Genomic DNA, 19,956 nt, shown 5'->3' on the forward strand with positions numbered 1-19,956 from the left:
GGGGGGAGATACGGGGAGGGTGGGGGAGGCGGGAGGCCCGCGCGGGGCATCATGGGGGTTGTAGTTTGGGCGTGTGCTGCCGTAGAGGGGTGCTGAGGGGGGGGAGGAAGGAGCGTGGCGCGGCCCTCCCGCCTCAGCGGAGCGGTTCGGCCCTCCGCACGGTCCCGGTGATCCGGGAGGGAGGCGGACACCTCGCCGGACTACACCTCCCAGCAGCCTTGGCGGCGGCGGCGGCGCTCCGCTCCCGGCCGCGGTGCATGGTGGGCCGGGAGCTCCAAAATGGACAACCCCCGCGAGGCGCCGGGTAGGGCCCGGGCCGCTCCCGGGGGCTCCCCACGGCCTCGGGGGGCCGCGGCCCGCTGCGCCCCTGAGGGATCCGCGCCCCCGGAGCGCCTCGGGCCCGGGGTCTGCCCTCACGGTTCCGCCAGGGCCCCCCGGGAGCTAATTGCGCCGCGCCCGGCGCTAATCGCCCCCCTTCTTCTCCTTTTCCCCCCTCTCCAGGGAAGGCCAGCCGGTGGTTCGGCGTCTCGCAGTCCAAATCGGCCAAGACGACCGCGAATATCCTGCAGCAGGAGGAGCTGATAGCGCAGAAGAAGAGGGAGATCGAGGCCCGCCTGGAGCAGCAGGAGAGGCAGAACTCCCTGCGCATCCGGCAGCTGCCCCTCTTCGGAGAGTGCGTGAGGGGAGCGGTGCGGCTGGGGGTGGCGGAAAGCGGGTGTCAGATAAAATGGGAGGGCAGTTCTGCCAAGGTCTTGTGCTGGGAGGCAAGCGCTGACGAGGCTGAAGCTGATAATTGAAGGGTTAAACGTTGGGATCGGCGACACCGGGCTCCTTCAGTTTAACTGATCTCCCCAGGTTTTCCAGATGCTGATGTTAACAGACAAGTCCTGACAACAAACGTTTTTAACCTAGCGCTATTATGTTTTCCCTCTGCTTCTTAATTGCTACTTTTTTTGCAATTGTAACTCCCTCAGAGTTAGCACAATCCATGGTTAAACGCCTACCTAGAGTTCCTGAAAGCACAACAGCAGAACCCTGCAAGTAGAAATCTTGTTTCAATGTGGTAGCAAGGGAGCCTGGTGGAAACCAGAGGTAAATGTCACCAGCAGCAAGCTGAACGCTTCTTGTGCTTTTGAAAAGCTGGGTGTACTTTCAAAATAAGAGAGATTAGGGACCGCTGGCACTTATCTTATTTTCTGTCCGAAATAAATGCGTATAAGCGGACTGGAGTGTACCATCACCTGCTGTTCTTTTTCTATTTAGAGATGACGGTACTGACAACGAAGCCTCTGTTTCCAACAAGTTTGTTAATGATGGCAGTTTCCTCCAGCAGTTTCTCAAGCTGCAGAAGGAAAAGTCGAGTGCTGGTAGGTCGACTTCTGAGCAACAGGCCTTCCTTCTCGTGATGATCCCAGCTTTGTGTGAGCTGCCTTCATGTATGTTTCCTTTAGAAATCCTGCTATGAGCTGTTACCAGTATGAGTGAGTTCTAAAGCAACAATGACCCCTTTAAATTTGGATTTAAGTCTTTCTTCGGGATGTGATAGGGACGTTTGTATTTCTTTCAACTTATAGGTGCTGTAAAGACGAGCATCTTTCTTCTAGCTTGAATCTTACTTTGTAGAAATCATCGTAGCTTTCACTTAGTTGTGCGGCTTTTCCCAGTCAATGTCTTTAACTTACTCTGAAAATAACAGCCTGTTGCAGCTGTGTCACTGCTTGAGTTGTTATTTGTAACCTGCTGAGATGAAAACAGTAAGAATGCCCAGGAATTATTTTCCCCCTCATTCTTTTCTAAGAACCTCCCCAAAGTTCTACTAATAACTCGTCAAACGCTTCTGCACCAAATGCTGGGAAGAAACCTATGCTGTTTGGGAAGCGCCCCGGTCAGGTCCTGAGCAGCATGCTGCAGCAGGCGAAGAACTACTCCCATTCCAAACAGACCCCAGTCGTTAACCGCCTCAGTGTGTTTCAGTCGCCAGATGAAGATGAGGAGGAAGATTATGAGCAGTGGTTGGAAATTAAAGGTAAATAACACCTTGTATTACGTTGTTCGTTTTGGGGTTCAGGTTCACTTCCCCTAGTGATACCAGTTGAGTTTTAGAAGGTTGTTTTTTATCTAGCCTGAGCTTGGTGTGGGAGATAGGCCACTCACCATAGTTAGGCTGGGTCTGGTTTGTGCCTGGGGAGATCATTTTCTCTGAGTTACCAAGTCAAACAGCGTGTGACCTTCTGTGAAAATAAGGTGAGAGAATATCGAGCTCCATTAAGAGCAGAATATAATTATTACGGAACTCGATAAGAATTCTGCTTTTTATACAGTTGGATTCATCAATGGCTGGTGCTGAGTTACCTTGAAAAAGATGTAAGTGTAATGCTTGTGTTTAATGTGAAATTTTAGTTTTTTAAATGGCATGAGATGAAAAGTCCTGAGTTTAGGAGTGGTTGTGTAAGGGGAAAAATGCATGTACAAATGAATAAAACTAAGTATACTAAATACTAATACATATACTAAATGAAAGGCACAGAAGTACAATCGGTTAAAATCAAAGTTCCTGCCTCTTCCCAAAGTCTTATTAGAAAATCTCACCTCAAAAGTCTCGAATCTTAAGCAGGATATAAAATCAATGCTGAATATTACAACACTTAAATAACCGTGTGTCTGTGAATAACCTAGGCTAGGAAGCCAGAAGGCAGATTTGGTTAATAATCTGAATTTCACGCGGACTTATTAATCAAGTATAAAATTAGATTGGAGTTGCTAAATAAGTCTCACTGAGCTTTGTGTCACGATTCATTTCATTACATGTTTACGTGTAAGGTCTAGCTATTGCTGGTGGGATTTATAAAAGTGTAATCTTAGCGAGTCTGAACCCAAGCATAAAACGCACTGCGGGAACGTGATAAATAGCTGCTGGCTGCAGAAGGTGAAGGCCGAACACGGACCCTGGGTTCCAAGTAGTCTAGAGCAGTGCAGAAACCTCTGCTCCTGTGTGCTCTGTGTTCAGTGGCCTACCCAAAATGTTGTTGTCTAGACGAATGTCTGTGTTTAGTTTCCATCAAATGTGTCCTACATCGGCTCTGTAATAACTGTCAGTGCTAGTGGGTTCCTTTCTTGGCGCAGAAGCCAAAATACAGTTTCTTGGAGACTGAGCTCTCATCTCCGATGGGATTCCCTCCAAGTGAGGGTTGGGACATGGGCATGTGCCAGTAGGAAGAACTATATGCTCCAGCTACGCAAGCTGTCTGTGCTGTCTTGGTACAGAACGATGTCTTGGGAACTGGAATTTGTAATCTTCAGTGATGTGGTTGGGGTTTTGTGTTTAAAAAACCCCATTCCTTCCCACCATGTGTTTTGTGTGGAGTAGAATTGTCAGAAGCAAATTACGTCGCAATTGAAGTTGCGCCCTAAACTGTGGTGAGCCAGTTTTTAGGCTTTTCCTTGTAGGAAGGATTTAGTCTGAATATTTGCTTCCTAGCAGGGGAGGGCAGAGGCTGACTGTAACCTAAAGATTGTGATTTGTACAGCTGTGTAAGACTGGATCCCCCATTTCATCCTTTTTCTTCCCGTTCCCGTTCTACTTTTGTCTGTCGCCGTGGTTCTTAGAAGTAATGTACCTGTTGCCTGTTTGGTGTGTGAGTTGAACCCCAGTACTGACAGCCTGCTTAAAGTTTTGCCCCCAGAGGATGCGGAGACCCGCCAAGTGGTGGAAAAGCTGGCTAGGTTCGTGGCTGAAGGGGGACCAGAGTTAGAGAAGGTCGCTATGGAAGACTACAAGGATAACCCAGCTTTTTCGTAAGTGTGGTGCTAACCTGTCTGCCAAAGCAGAACGCTCCCTCTTTGTAGGAGGAAGAACATCAGCCTCGTACACGTAGCTCTCATGAGTGTTTCTGGTTTAATTATCGTTAGGTGGATCTGAGCGCTGTTGCAAATAATTGCTTTTGGTTTATAGATGGGGGAAACTGAGGCAGCAAGCGATGCTGTGGTGGTGCTGCAGACACGGATCAGACGGTTAGGATATAGCCAGGGAGATCTGGCTGCATGCACGGCACCTAGTCTGTGGGGACACCGGTCTGGTTCTTGGGACTGATCCTGTCTCCTCTGCCATTGATACGCTGTGTGGCTGAGGACAGAGGGTCCCCTCTTACGTGAAAAGGAGAGACTTACTTATTTTTCTTTGTGAAGTAACACAAAACATTTGGGTACAAGTCTTTAGGTTAGAGCTATGTATATTTATATGTGCTAAAGACTTTGTAACCCACAGTTTAAGCGCATTCTGAGTAATTTATTTTGTTCTCTCTAGTTCTGAGGTGTTTGCATCCCTAGGGTATCGTGTTTTTTTTTTTTTTTACAGTCATTGCTGATGCACGTTTTTTTGCTGTTTTTCCTTCATCTCCACCTTAGGTTTTTACATGATAAGAACAGCAGAGAATTCCTTTACTACAGAAAGAAAGTGGCAGAGATAAGAAAAGAGAATCAAAGTTCTCAGGCATCCTCTTCTCAGAAAGGTAATTAAGACTGTGATCCAGAGAATACTCTATGAATTACAGAAGTTATGTTTGTTTTCTTCATTCTCTCTGTAATTGCACGTAAGCTCTGTCCTGGAAACAGTGGGAATGGATGTTTAGCTGGCTGGCTGCCTGTAAATAAAATTTCAAAATCAAAGGAGATGGTGACCTATGGCATCAAACTCTGTTGCCAAGATGTTTTTTTCTCCCAAGCCCACGGCATTCTACACCACGTTCTGTGTGAAAGGCTCTTGAAAGAGATTTGCATTGTATTTCTCCAAAATACTTAAAGTGAGCTTAAAATGATTCACCATTATGTGTGATCTGGAAAGTCCTTCAGTCCTAAAAATGCACCAAGGAAAAGTGGTTATTCTTGTATGTTATTTGACTTGTTATCATTGAAAAGGTTTCTTTGAACATAATCCTCACTTCTGCTGCCATTTCCCTATCTGAAGCTTTTACGTTCTGCTTGAGACACAAACCCTTAAATAAGGGACTGTGATTCCAGGTGGGAAAACAGCAGATGTGGGTGATCTGCCAGCAGACAGGTGTTGCGGGCAGTGGAACCAGGTTAACTCTGTTAGGAGACAAAAACTGTTGTGGGTGAAGCGTGGTCTGCGGGCTGGGCGTTTATTGCTTCCAGTCCAGCCTCTGTTTTGGGCTTGCCATGTGGCCCTGGCAAATCACTCGGCTTCTCTGTGTCAGCTTCCTTTCCTGTGGAAGGCAGCATTGATGCAATTTAGCTGTCATGCTGATGAGTTAACGGCTCAAACAAATCTTGGCGTAATAGACTGTAGGCTGAAGGAGCTTCTTACCAGTATCAACTGGCTGATACAACAGTTTAGAAGCTAAGCAGTATTATCCATACTTTACAGGTGTGCAATATTGAAGCAAGGAAAAGTTATGACTTATCCGTGGCTTATAATCATGTCTTCTGCCTCCTGGTCCTGTGCCAGCACACTGGAGTACTGGCACTGGTACTGTGCAGGTAGCAAATGTCATATAAGGCTGTCAAGGCTAAATAACGTATTTGCCTGGCTCCTTATAAACATCAAATATGCTTGAAATATTAATGGCCTGAGCCTTCTCTGTGCCTTTGGACCAAGGCTGCAGTGGTCACCTCTTCCAGGTGAGGATTGGGACTGTTTCACGCAGAGTTTCCTCTGTCCTACAGCCCTCCCCTAAAATGGCCAGCAGATGTGTAGTGACAGTCGGTACAAGTGGGATTACTGTACGTTATTAGTTTGCCACTTTTTCTTCCCATTTGCTCCTGTGGACTTCAGTGGCAAAGCCTTTAATGAGAAATAATTGCTAGTACTGAGATTTAATACTATGGAAAAGTACGTGACGTGAGGAAGAAACAAACTTCCTCTGCAGTAGAGAGAAAAGCTTGTCCATCTTTGGAGACAAAAGCTGGTTTGTCTGTTAATCTGCTCTCATCTAGCTCCTGGCACAGAGGACGGTGATGTGTGAATGGGCACTCCTCTGGTTAGAGATTTACTGTACAACCGTAATGCACTATCATGTTTTTGTGATATAAACTCTGTTTATGTTTAATATTTCTAAAAATTAAACTCGACCTTTTGCCCTTATTCTGCTCTTGGGGTTCTTAGAACAGATAGGCTTTGACTGTTGCTTGTGTGAGTTGGGCCCAGTACTGACAGCCTGCTTAAAGTTTCACCCCCAGAGGACGAAGAGACAAAGAACTGTGCTGAGAAACTGGCCAGGTTCATAGCGGACGGGGGTCCCGAGGTGGAAGCTATTGCCTTGCAGAACAACCGTGAGAACCATGCTTTCAGGTAAAGGAAGAAGCCTGCTGCTGAGTGTGGTGTGTAGGCTTGGATGTTGTTTTTTTTATTGTTTTCCAAAGGGGAAATGATAGACAAGCTTGGAAGTCTGAAGTCACAAGGACAACACAGTTTGATACTTTTGCAGTCTGAAGTTTCACAATTTAAAGCAAGGCGCAGAGAGAAAGGAATCAGTTTGCTTTCTCCACAGTTAATTTACGGCTTGCACCCCTCCCCGCCTGCTTGCTGTTGCAACGTACTGGCATAATTCTAACCTTTAAACCGTTCCCTAGAAGTGGGTTCTGTTGTGTTCCCCCATCCACCGCTCCTACTGCTGTTGCCCAATTAATCTCCTGGGTTGCTCCTTACGCAGCATCCTCACCAACGCGCAGGTAGTAGTCCTTCACCATTAGGTCCCCCTTTGGAATATCGTTTTTACCACATCAGATGTGAATCGTTCCCTTCAGCGCTTACTGACAGCTGTTTAATGGCTCCCTTTGGTGTCATCCTTGTTTCATTTTTCTGCTCTTACAAACAATTTGGTGTGTTCTCTGGGAGGGAAGTGGGGCTCAGGAAGCCTTATTTTGTTGCTGATATTTTGGCATTTTATTGGCTGCCTTCTGGCCCCCTTGGGTAGTCCCCTTGTGTTGTGAATCACATCTGACAGATGTGCTAATGTCTGAGCTGCATCATTATTTACTTTAAAACACCACCATGATCCCACCTGAGCACGGTCAAGTTAAACACTACCTCCTCTGCTAAGGTCTCATCAGATTTGCCATGCAGAGGGCCCTGTCTTGCCCTCTGCTCGGTCCTGAATCAGTCCCTAATGCTGTTATTCAAATGGAGGGATGCAAGATCAAATTTAGTGCATTTTAAAATGTCAGAGTTCTGCTTGTGTTAGCCTGTAGCTGTTGTGCAGCGATAAATGGAGAGACCTGTTGTCTCCTATGTCTTCTTGTAGGAGCAGGCATTGTCCTCAGGAGAGGATGTATCACGTATTAAACTGGTCCTCTCCAAAAAGAAGATTGCAGAGATGTTAGGAATAGACAAAGTTTCTGCGTGAAGTGTTTGAAGGGAGCCCAAAAAGATATATTTGTAATAAACATGAGTGTATTGAATTTTTTTTATTTATTTTTTTTTTACATTGCTGCTAGACTGAAGATTGTTCATGTTCTTCCCACAGAGACTAAGGAGCTTTATTTTACCCAAAAGGTCAGAGATGCCTATTTCTGGAAGGGGTAGCAACTAAAGCAGTGTTTTTTCTGTGTATGAGGGAACAGAAGGAGCAGTCATGGTATAATTAAGCAGGCTGTTAATGTCTACACCTCTAGCCTGAATAGAGGGCTGGGAGCAGTTTCTTTAGGCAGTGGTTTGGCATTCTTCTTGGCAAGACATGAATGTTTGTTTTCTTCTGTGAACTGAAATCCAACATGTTGTGGTGCCCTTGCAGTTTTTCCAGACGTGTACTGGAAGGCCAGTGTGTTCTGGGGGAGGACCTTGCGTTTCCACAAGCGTACCGAGATCCTTTTCAGTACCGTGTGTTTATTTGGCACCATAAATAGCTGTGGTTTGCTCACGAATGGGAAGTACGCTTCTGGATCCCAAAGGCTTGCAGTCTACCTTGTAAAGCACGTGGGACCCTGCAGTACGTGCACGCACACACAGGATGGTGCTGGAGAGCAAGGAAGGGTGCGGGAGGGCTAGCTGCGCAAGAACATTGCAGGAAAGAGAAGCCCTGACCTAACTGTGCCACATCCAACCCCTGGATATGACCGTTACATCCAAATGTCCTTTTTTTTTTTTCTTCCCCCCCCCCGTAGGTTTTTATATGAGCCGAACAGCAAAGGCTACAAGTATTACCGGCAAAAACTGGAGGAGTTCCGTAAGGCCAAAACCAGCGCTGCGAGTGCCCCCGTGCCTGCGGAGTCCAGCCTGAAAAGGAAGAGCAGTCCTGAGGCATCGCCGTCACCCCTCTCTTTATCATCCTTGCCTTTGCCCGTGCCCTCCCCTTTGCCTTTACCTCTGCCCTTACCCTTGCCCGTGCCCTCCCCTCTGCCCCTGCCAGTGCCCTTGCCGGTGCCGTCCCCGTTGCCCTTGCCAGTGCCCCCACCGCTGCCCGTGCCCTTGCCCGTGCCTTCGCTGTTGCCCTCACCTTCACCATCCTCCTCCTCAACTCTGCCTAACGAGACGGCTACAACCACTGCTGCACCGACAGCTACGGCCGCTGCTACGGGCACCACGAAAAAGAAGCGGAAGAGCAGGTGGGGGCCAGAGGAGGACAAGGTTGAGTTGCCCCTCCCGCAGCTGATCCAGCAGCTGGATTCTCCCTCCCCTCTTTCAGGTTAGTGGCTCTGTATATTGGGTTAAATAACTGTTTTTCCTGGGGGGTGAGTTCTGCCTTAGCCCAGCTGGCTTTGTAAACAGAAAATCCAGCGAGTCTATCTCTTGTTGTAATCTCCTTGGTCGGCAGCCCCCTATCTTTCAGCTGGGTCCAGCAGCTAACTCTCCCTGTGTGGAAACCCAGATAAACCACTTTATCTCTCTGACACCAGGGATTGGATCTTATCGTTCTTCAGCTATCTGTAAAACCCTGCTGTGCTATAGCTCATTAGAGCCTCAGCCTCTACACTATTTCGGGCTATTTCACTTCAGGAAGAGTGTCTGTCAGAAAACAAATATCAAAGCTGAACTGTGCTTATTCCCATGGTAGGATAAAACCCCTGGGCAGCACTTCCATCTCGCTCTAACTGATCAGAAGGCTAAATGGGAATAGCTGCTCCCTGAGTGCTGGCAGACACGAGTCTTACTCCCCGTTCCAATTTATACCCATTTCAGTTCATTTGATTACAGGCAGGGTTCACAGTCCTCTTCCAGTGGTGAGGCTGATGCCCCTGTTGCTTCACCTGCCAAGTGCACCCAGGGGGTGCAGCCCTGTTCAAGTGTTGGAAGATAATTCTTCCAGTCTAGGCACTTGCAGCGAGCTCTCAGAGGTTGAACTCTTGTGGCACATCTGTGCATGTGCGGGTAGGTAATTAGGCAGACAGTTAGAGATGCATACAAAACTTGAGTCATCCAAGGACAACAGGTGAGTGCAGACATTTAAGACGGCGCCTTTGAATCCTTTGCCCAGTTAGCGTGGTATGGGGAAAGGATGTGAAAAGGAGAAAGAAAAGATGCGAGATAAGGCAGTCGGTGTTGGCAAACTGGGTGAATTAATAGTACAGCATTAGAGTCGCAGGAGAAGTAATAAGTACCTGTCTAAATAAGGACCTTTTTCAAAGAGCAATCACAGAACGGATGAAGTGGGGCAAGTAATAGAAAACAAGGTGTAATTTCCAGAGCTGCAGGGTGAGACCACACACAGTTTTCAACACGTGGTCAGTCTGTAGAATTCACTGCTCCAGCAAGTCAGTGGGTCTTCTGCTTTGGCTGGGTTATAGAGGGCATAGTCTCTCAACCTTTTAATAGCTTTGATTATTAGGCTTGGATAAGGTGTAGGGTTGGCTGTATATGCCATGGAGTCTGTAGGTTCTGCAGAGAGGTCAGGAAGGAAGCGCTCAATCTCCTCATCCAGCACTTCAAATGCAGATGAAGAGAAGTTCCTACATCATCTGATTTTCTGATCATAGCCCTATACAGAATTCTTACCTATGTGTCCTGTATGTACAGGACAAGATACTGACCTGGGTAGCTCATTCATTTGACCTTGAATTGCTGCTTGTAGTAATCCAGAAATCAGATATGAAAGTCTTATTTCGTACCTCTAGAGTAATTTCTTTTTTCTTGCAGACAGTAATGAAGCTTAGATGATGAAGCTGGGCAGGCGCTATCAAAACAAGCATCAGATTCCATCTTAATGCCTCCTGCTGCAGTGAGGGCCTGCAAGAGTATCCGTGTACTCGTTCCAGCATGCTTCCTGCTGAAATCTCCCCTGGCTCTTTTAGTCTTCTCTTAATTAGACAGGGACATGCTAGCTGTGCTCGTGCTCACTTTCTACAGGGCTTTGTGTCAAGCGGGAGAAAAGGACGGCAAACAATTTGCCAGGCATAACAAATCAACCATTAATGCACTGTTAATGCTCTGTAGGGGGAAGGATTATTTTTTTATTCGTTCAGATGGACTAATCCCTTTCTAGAATTAACATCTTCAACCTGACAGGTGAAGAGAATTCCAAATTGCACTCCTAGTCCTCTGGAAGGTTAGTTGCACAATACGCTTTGGTACCTAAATATCTACATCTTAGTCCTTTATCCTTAGCAATTGTTCTGGATTTAGTGGAGGGCTGTTCTGATTCCTCTCGTATCCTCTTAGTAATAGATCAGTATCACGGAGAGGAGAAAATGTAGTCCTTTTGGACAGAAACAAGGCTCTTCTTTTATTGATATCAGAACGCTTAACTGCCTATGTACTGCAGGGGCTATAATGTCTAAAAAGCTGAACAGAGCACAGATATTGTGATTAGTGGATTCTGTGGACTAATGGGATACTATAGGCTGTCATTAGAATATTCTGAAACTTAATATTGGACTGATTTGCGTCTGATTATTTTTAATTAAGATCTTTAAGCTGTAGGACAACAACTCAGGCACTTTTTTATTGGAATTTCTTCTGCTGTTCTTAAAGGACATTCGCTTCAGTTGTAACAGGCTCCTCTTTGGGCATGTGGGAAAGGGATAAACCTTCAGGTAGTCTTCTGCCAATGCTGCAGATAGACTGCACCATTAACCCTGTAGGCAAAGCTGATGTCATTCAAGGGAAAAATATACTTTTCCCAAGCCTGCTGAACAGGAGGCTGAGAAGCAGCTTCGTATCTCCTGCGTATTGTTGCCTGGTGTAAGGAACGTATAAACCTTATTATCTATTTTTTATGCAAATACATTGACATCTTATTTATAAACAGTTTTTCTTTTATCTTCAAATGTAGACTTAAGGCAGAGCCTTGCTTTTTCCGTCAACTCTTCCTGTATTGTGATGCTCTGGGCCAAGACTACAAAAATATCCCCCAGAGCTAAATTTCTGCAGTGACTCTTTCAGCATCATCTCAGCATAAAGTCTGCAAGGTACCAGAGCAGTCAGACGAACCAGATGTAGTTTTAGCACAGGAAGCAGCAGTGGCATATGCTTTCTGGGGTGTAAAAGATGATGCTACAGTCTCACCTCTCTCCTTTAAGGTGGTTATATGCTGGCGAGCTACCAGCTTGTGGGACCTCTAGAGCCATGCCTGGCTCTTAGCCTGAGTGTTTATGCAATTCAGAATGAAGCCAAGGAGCTGCTGACCTCTGTGAAGGGCAGAGTCTTCCTCAGTGCATTCAGAGAAAGCTTTCCCATGCCCTGAGACAGGAGGTGAATCTGACTAGGGCTGATGCTGAAGTGCCCCACCCTCACATAATGTTTGGGGACGGATTCTTCTTTGTAGTGGGTTTTACATGGAATAGCGTAGTGTGTTCATCAAAACTGTCTCTAAATGTCACTGCTCTCTGAGACCAAAATCAGGCTCTTTTTCAGTAGTAGATAGGTCTATTTTTCTATTTGCTCTTATTTCCTGGGAGCTGAAAGTGCTTATCCTAGCACCAAACCTGGTGTAACACTACTTATTGCTTTCTTGCTCTCAGAAAACCTCTTGCAGTGTTTTACATAACTCTTCCTGCAGAGTTGACTGCCAGTGCTGGTGCGAATGTGCAGAGGCTCTGGCTGTGCGAGGGAGGCTGGATGTGCTGTTTCATGTTCTCCTTGGGAGGCTGGAGTTAAGGAAGCCACTTCCCAATTGTGGCACGCTCGGCCAAAAGCATGCGGGAAAGGAGGGGGATGAGATTGCTCAGATCAATTGCCCTGGGTGAGAATAAGAGGAAGGGAGAAGACGACCCCTGGGGCCTAATTAGCATGCTGTGTAGACATTTGGTGTCATGAACAATGATCCTATTATTATTGGGCTTCATAATTAATAGATAATGAATAATTAATGAAGCATCATTTAACTGTAGTCTGGACTTACATTCAAATTGAGGTTTTTGCAGTCATTAGGAGGAAATTCTTTTCCTGGTGTTGAAAAATGCAACGTGCTTTCAAGTGTGGTTGTGTCTCTTCTTTTAATCCCTTAAATATTTAACCGTTGGAATCTTAATTCTGAGGTGCGTTAGAGGGGAGCTGCCAGCTCTGCTAGATATATACGAACCACGATTGCAAGGCAATCTCCATTGTAAATCTCTTTTTTGCAGCCCCAGCAATGTTTATATTACTCTTTTTCATGGTGCAGCAATTACAAATAGGCTTCCTTTTTGTTCCCTCCCCTCTCTTTCCTTTAGCTTGTGCTTTGAACTCGGTGTCGTGTGGTCATTTTAAATCAGTGGGTTTCCTGCCCAGATAATCATAATATCTTATTTCAGGGCTTACCTGATACAACAGCAAAAGTCACTCCGAAGGAGGAGCTTCCAAATGGGATGCTGCAGGAAAAGGAGGATACATCAGTGGGATTGTCAAGCAGAGACTTAAAATGTCCCCTCTTTGAAACCAGTGGCAACGTCCCTAGCAATACTCTTCTTGAGCCTGTAGATTAGAAACTAAAATCTCCTTGGGGAATGGTAACTTCCAAAGCAGCATAATGCTCATGTCTTTATTCTAATGTGGTCATTTTGCTTTTCATTTTGAATGAAGTTGCTGTTTACATAGTAATCAGCAGACACTTACGTGCGCAGATTAAACAATATGGTGACAGGCTCAGATCTCCTCGTGCCTCAATTCTGAATAATTAAGTATCGCTCTTTGCAGTGGCTTGGGTTCACGAGGAAGCCTTAGGAGGAGAATTAAGATGAAAGGAGCAATAATTTTTAAAGCGTGTCATAGCAGATTGCCATGAGGCGTGACCTCTGGGGATGTGAGACGTGGGTTGCCAGCCTGCTGGGGGTGAGCCCTGGGCTGTGGTAAGGGATTGCTCTGAGCTGGCTGGCGAGGGCAGTGCGAGCCAGGGGCTTTCCTACCTCTTAAGTCCCTCCAGGTGGTTGTTCTACAGCGAAGTGTCTGAATGCAGGAACCATGAAATGGGTCTGGAACTTCACGAGGGGGTCTCGAGGAACGGTTTCACTGGCCTCAGCGGCTGTCTCAGATCTTTGAAAGTCTTTTTTACATGTGCTTATTTCAGTTCAGGACCTCAAGGGTCTTGGTTATGAAAAAGGGAAACCGGTTGGCTTGGTGGGTGTGACAGAGCTCTCCGAGGCCCAGAAGAAACAGCTGAAGGAGCAGCAGGAGGTAATGCCCTGAAGATACTTCCAAAATCGTTCGTGTACCTGCATATTGTGCTGCAGCGTGGCGGAGTTAGATGGGAAAATGGAGGTGGAGATAGCAAGGAAAGTTTTCCAGTGGCCCACAAATAAATCTCTAGGATTTGTGCTGAATGTCTAAGAATCATGCGATGCTGCAGTCAGCAGAAATATCTTAGAGGACTTTGGGGAATACGAATTAAGCCAGCCAATTGCTGTGCTACCAAACTAAAACCCAAAATCTATAAGGTCTCGTGTGTCACGTCTGCAGCTGGTTATGTATTGCTCTAGCAGTGTGGAGAAGGTGAGGGGATATGTGCAGGCTGGGGCGGAGTGGGAGCAGAATTGGCTTTTGCTGGAACATCAGGGGGGTGTTTAAACTGGGGGGGTGATACGATGGCAGCTTTAATATCAAGGTGCCTCTCAGAGGAACCAGCACGTAATGCTCCTGTTTGATCTGAGAAGCGAGCGGATCAGATCAAGCAGCAGCGCTGCCCGTTGGGACCTGTAGTTGTCATAACCTGTGTTCTGAATGGCAGCTGAGGCAGGCGTGGGCTCTACCACCGAATTGTGTGCATCTGTGGCAGGCTTTGCTGCCTATAAACCGGTTTGTCTCTGTTTCTCTTCCCCTAGATGCAGCAGATGTACGACATGATCATGAAGCACAAGCAAGCCATGCAGGAAATGCAGATGATGTGGGAGAAGGCGATTCAGCAGCACCAGCATGGCTACGACAGTGACGAAGAGGTAGACAGCGAGCTGGGAACGTGGGAGCATCAGCTTCGACGCATGGAGATGGACAAGACGCGAGGTGTGCAGGGAGCTGCCAGGCAAACACCTTGCTTGCTCTGCAGTTGTACAGAGGCCTCCAGGGGGAGATGTCTGAGATCATGTTGTTAGCATGGGAGTTACAGGGGTCACTTTTTCACTGGTCCATGCCGTGGCTTCCCTCCCTGTTGAGTGGAGATAATAACAGTCTGTTTCTGTGAGGCTTTATGCTTCACAAACTCTCTGAAATTTCGAATCAAAGAACGCTGCGTTACTGCTGTTTTCTCCTTGTTTCTCGGGCAGAGTGGGCTGAGCAGCTGACCCAGATGGGCAGAGGGAAGCATTTCATCGGAGACTTTCTTCCACCGGATGAGCTGGAAAAATTCATGGAGACGTTCAAGGCATTGAAGGTGAAATAGCAGAGATTTCACAGGGCAGTGGCAGTGCTTCCTATTTGTCCTGCAGCGATAAGAGAGACCTCGAGCACGTTTAGCCCTTTGTCAGAGCAGTTAGCTACCTTGCTGCTTTGAGGTGCTTCACTGTTATTTCTGTAGGAAACAAGGGGTTAGTTGTTTGCTCTTTGCAGAGAAACAGATGTGGTAGAGCACAGACTATTGGGACAGTATTTGGGAGTTAGCTGAAACTAGAGACAAACCTCTCCAACTACCCCCCTTTTGTCTGCCATTCCTGTTTAAGATAAGCAGTGGCTGACACCAAGCAAGGAAAATTTGAGTTTTTATCCGGACAATTGTACCAAAGCAAAAGCATAAAGCACACAAAAAGCTTATGTAAAGTACTTCATACCTGCCAATTCTTCCTAAACTGTAGAACTTCTTGGTGCTGGCATCCGTGATAATGTTTTCTTGTAAGCGGCATGGGTTCTGACGTTCCCTGGAGATCCTGGTTTTATATAAGAACCGTATCTGAAACTTGATCCAGTGAGCAACTTTAAATTCAAGGAGCTGAATGTGTCTCAGCTTAATCTCACAGTAGCATTCCCTGCTCCTTGCAGATTATGTTGTAGGGCATGCATGGCTGTGCAGTGCTTTATTATTTACATGTTCTCTGTGGTGGTACAGAAATGGAGTCCCAAGAAATCATGCTAGTTGTTAACTGTCAGAACCACCCTAGCATCCAGTAGCAGAAGCTGATTTTTTCCCTCTTTTGACCCACAAAGATAGGCATATACGTGCATATACAAAATAGCCAACTCTGCATTTTGTCTCTCTGCAGGAAGGACGTGAACCAGATTATTCTGAATACAAAGAGTTCAAACTGACTGTGGAAAACATAGGTTATCAAATGCTAATGAAGATGGGTTGGAAGGAAGGCGAGGGACTTGGCTCAGATGGACAGGGGATTAAAAACCCAGTCAGCAAGTAAGAGTTCTTCTACTATTGATTTAGTCCTTTCCTCTTAGGCTGATAATTGATGCTCCTACCCTAGCCTACTGGAAGCAGCTGCAGTGAGTGTGACTGCAATTCATCACTTGAACAGAATATGGAATCCTCACAGCAAAGGAGAAAAATCGTTTCTGATTTATTTGGGGTTCCCTTCCCACAAGGACTGGGTTTGTTACTGTGTCTCAGACAGGAGGTCTGATCTGAGCCAGTGTTTTGTTTCAAATCTCAATTTGCATAGTGTGTTTTTCTTAGTTGCATTCTCTTCAGTTTCCCCATCTATAAAATGAAGATAACACCCGTCTGTACCTCACCTCTCAGAGGGCATGTCTTTAAAGTCATAAATTTAAATATTAAAGAACATGCCTTTTGCATCTGAACACTCTTGATGCCTGCTAGCTAGTCTCTGGTGTACTGCGGATGGAAGGCGTTTACCAATGTATGCTACTGATAGACCTGCGTTTGAAAAATAGCATAGTCCATAGCAGAGAGCTTTCTGTGTGATCATGCAGTTCTCTTGATGTCACTTTTTTGCACAGAAGTTTACTGATTTGATCACATTTTATATATAAAAAAAATCTTTGGGAGAGTTCCATCCAAAAATAGATTAGAACGTCTTTTTAGATGGATCGTCTGTTGGTAGCATGTGCTGAACTTCAAAACCAGTGACAGGAAATGCTCTGAATTATTTTTTAGCATTAGATCCTTTTATAAATAACAGTTGTTTGTTTACTGCACAACATAAAGTAACTCTACAAAGGGCTTCTGCTCCTCTTTTGCAAGAAGATCTCTGGCAGCATGCTTATTTGTTCAGAGAAGACCTGTGATAAAAGATCACTGATCAAAACAGCAAGGCTTTAAAACAACAGAAGGAAGGCAGCTCCTGACCATGGTTGAACAAGGGTGGTGATTTGCTTGGGCTCTACCATCTCTGTTCTCAGGACTGATAAGAAGGTTCGAATGGAAATGGGCTGTTTCCAATTTTGGACTCTTCAGGAGTGAAGGAATGGGAGGCAGGCACGTTGTTAACAGTTCTGTCTACCTCCATTCACTGAGGTACAAAACCAGCGCCTTCAGTTGCCGAAGGTTAGTCTGCCAGTCAGAGCATCATTCAGTAGGGAGGCATCCAAAGCACAGACAGTATTTCTGTTCCAGCTCTAAAAGTTTAAGCAAATACATGTTGACACTACTACTTCCATCTGACAACAGCAAGCATCATTGATTTGGAAGGGCAACGCAGAAACGTGGCAAATACAATAATCTGCTCAGTATTACCTGTCGGTCTCGATGCGGTGCTCTGTGCGATGATGCCCAGTGCTCCCTGACGCTTGTTCTCTGAGCTCCAACAGCAGGAGGCAGACGGTATTTTCGGTGAGTGGGAAGGTGATCACGTTTGCTTACCTTGGAAGCTTTCTTCCCTCTTCCCAAACAGGGGGACTACTGCTGTGGATGGAGCTGGTTTTGGCATCGATCGTCCTGCAGAGCTAACCAAGGAGGATGATGAGTACGAGGCATTCCGTAAACGAATGATGCTTGCCTACCGGTTCCGACCAAATCCATTGGTAAGGTGTCCCGGACAAGCCAAAGTGACAAATCCTTTGAGGATTTGTGCATATCTTATAAGGGTGGGAGTGTTTCTAGTACGTAACCAAGTGAGCAAATGCTGTGAAAGTTTCTTTGATTCATTCTCATTTTGAATCAACTTGTCGTTAGCCAAACATACACGGATGCACAGTTTTCCTTATGTTTTTTTTAATACAAAAGTTGGTGGCTTTAGTTTTCTGTGGTACTACTAAGTATAGATGCTGCACACAAAAGAAGCAGATGGGTCGTCCATGAATCCGTGGCTTATTTTGAATAATTGTTTTCCTGATTGGAGAAGGCTTTCAGGTTTGCATTTGCCTTTGTTACTTCAGCATGCCAGCACACCTAGAAAACTACGTTTGTAACTTTTGATGGGAAATCTGAGGTTTCACTGTCAGAAATGTCACGTTTCAGTGGCTTTTTCAGATAATTAAGCTCAAATGCTTGTTGTTCTGTGAAGACAGCAATTTTGATTAATTTTCTCTCGTTATTCCCCGCAGAACAATCCACGACGACCTTACTACTGAGAATGTTTGTTTTTGGGACAATGTATTTTCAAAACAATTGTAATTTTACTGTGAAACGTTATGAAACTACGTTATCATTCTCTTATTTGCTAATATCGTGAAACTTATTGAAGTCACAATACCATCTTTCACCCAGAAGAACAGCCTGCGAGCCCACTCACTGCACACTCGAGTGTCATGACAACCGTGTTGTAACAAGGCCTGGATGGGATTCAGGAAGGGTAATAGAGCAGGTGAGAAGGGAGATTCTTACACGGTGCCCTGCTGAGTGGAAGGGTAGCACCAAAGATACCAATAGGAATAGTTCAGGGACTCCATTTGTATATAGCTCAGTGCCATGTTACTTACAAGGAATGCATTTTTTTGCCTAATGGCACGTCCTCTGTTGTTCAGATACGCAGCTTGTGCTGCTCTTTTTTTGTTTTATTTTTTTTATTGCAAGTATGACAACCAACCCAACTCCTGGGGCTATTGTTTAGTCTTTATTCCCTGACAAACTGGGTTCTGATGGTGTCATGAAGCCTGAAGTACAGTCTGACCTCCAACTGACATTGCAAAACCAGTGCCTAGTTGTTTTACTTCTGTCCTGTGGAAGAAGAGGTGTGGATCAGTGCATGGAGCATTGACTGCAAGGGTTGAGGAGCACAGGGGATGTTCATTCAACTTCAGAGGCGACAGCCTCTTGGTTTCTTGAACACTAAGTTCACCCACAGCTTCTTAGCAAAATGAGAGGCTTGCTAACACTGTGCGTGGATGTGGGTGATGAAGAACCAAGCCTTCGAATGCAGATTGTCAAAGGCCATTTGCATTTTGTTGTCCTATGAAACTCCTCTACAAGTACAAATTTTCTTCATTCAATCTGTAAATAAAATAAAACTCACTTGTTCCTTAGTTTTAATCACTGAATTACTGGAAAGAGCAGTCTTGCCTTGGGTTTTCAGAGGCTCAGGGACTATTCTAGGTTTCTTTCCTTCCAAACATCCTAGAAAAAAATTAAGTTTTGGGTTGGGGGAGGTGTTTGTTTTTCCTCAGTCCAGCTACTTGGCATGTGATTCTCTTTGTTAACTTTCCTTAACATCATAGAGTCAAGGGCTTGGCTTTCAATAAAAACATTTGAAACCATAAATTCAGTAGGGGTTCATTGTGGGAAAATGGAAGTGTGAAACGGAAATGCATGGACCTGGGCTGGCTGCTGGGGAGGGTACCCCACGTGCCCTCCTTACGCTTCGTGCATGGGGAAGTCGCACGCGGTATGGCTAATCAGCATGGGCACCAAGCATGGAAGATTGGGAAATAAAGATAGGAAAGCTGGCAGCGCTTCTCAAATGATTAAGGTCACTGTGACAGCTGTGCTTTCCTGCTAAGTTAGGAAAAACAATCCGTGTGGGTCCTCCCTGGAGTGGTGCTGCTCAGCTCTTGGTTCCTGGTTCACCTTGCCGGGGTTTGGCCGGAGCGAGCTGGGGCTGCTGAGCTGATTTTGCTTGGTTACCAGAGACTGGAGGACCACAGGGCCAATTTCTCACTCTGCTGGGTTTTCTGTACTGGTAGGAGCATGCAGGGAGGCTGTTGGAGAGTGGAGACTCTCTCTGAATTGCTTTTTATTCCAAGCATACGTGGCACCGCGTTCCTTTAGTACCAACAATGACCTGGTCACAGCATGGTCTTAAAGGCAGGGTGAGTGCTCGTGGACGGGCTTTCTGCTGTTCCTGATTGAGTGTTTAGAGCTAATCTGATACTACAGAGATTGCTGTGTTCTTGCCTGGTGTTATGTTGGCAAAAGTTGTTTTATTCTTTTATTTCAACACAGCGGCCTTGGTTTTCTTGAGCCCCTTCTGTTTTGATAACGTGTGCAGACCGCGCTCATCAATACGTGCTTTTCTGTGCTCTGTTTTTCTTGTGTCATTGTAAATAATGCAATGTTCCCTGTGCCCCTGAGAGCAGCAGGCAGGGGTCAGTTCTGCAGAAACTCAGCAAGCCACTTAGCGCAGTCCTCCTCCTTTCCATCATTACCTACAAAGCAGGGATTTCATCTTCAGAAACCTAATCAAACGGACGGTTGTCATGGCGTGCCCGGAAGGTCAACGAAGTTGGGCTCTCTTGGATCAAAGAACGAATTCCTGGTGCTC

General features: G+C 45.9%; 1 protein-coding gene across 2 annotated transcripts; it reads left to right on the top strand.

Annotated features, from left to right (window-relative positions):
• The first annotated feature begins 78 nt into the window (after positions 1–78).
• SUGP1 (SURP and G-patch domain containing 1) lies at positions 79–18,714 on the top strand. Of its 2 annotated transcripts, none has more exons than XM_035569823.2 (14): positions 79–304; positions 502–673; positions 1,264–1,367; positions 1,799–2,026; positions 3,672–3,795; positions 4,405–4,508; positions 6,184–6,307; positions 8,119–8,639; positions 13,434–13,540; positions 14,185–14,362; positions 14,623–14,729; positions 15,553–15,698; positions 17,152–17,281; positions 17,804–18,714. In XM_035569823.2, the coding sequence occupies exons 1-14, from the start codon at positions 280–282 to the stop codon at positions 17,828–17,830; spliced, it is 2,097 nt and encodes a 698-aa protein (XP_035425716.1). In that variant the 5' UTR covers positions 79–279; the 3' UTR covers positions 17,831–18,714. The 2 variants fall into 2 exon arrangements, with proteins under 2 accessions (XP_035425716.1, XP_035425717.1); XM_035569824.2 differs by having other exon boundaries at positions 253–304; positions 3,684–3,795.
• The last annotated feature ends 1,242 nt before the right edge of the window (positions 18,715–19,956 follow it).

Source organism: Cygnus atratus, chromosome 26 (genome assembly GCF_013377495.2).
Source record: "Cygnus atratus isolate AKBS03 ecotype Queensland, Australia chromosome 26, CAtr_DNAZoo_HiC_assembly, whole genome shotgun sequence".
Classification (NCBI taxonomy): domain Eukaryota; kingdom Metazoa; phylum Chordata; class Aves; order Anseriformes; family Anatidae; genus Cygnus; species Cygnus atratus.

Coding starts and splice junctions, on each gene's coding strand:
- SUGP1 (XM_035569823.2), top strand. CDS start 280: ATGGACAACCCCCGCGAGGCGCCGG. Junction 6,308..8,118: donor CGTGAGAACCATGCTTTCAG/GTAAAGGAAGAA, acceptor CCCCCCCCGTAG/GTTTTTATATGAGCCGAACA. Junction 15,699..17,151: donor ATTAAAAACCCAGTCAGCAA/GTAAGAGTTCTT, acceptor CTTCCCAAACAG/GGGGACTACTGCTGTGGATG.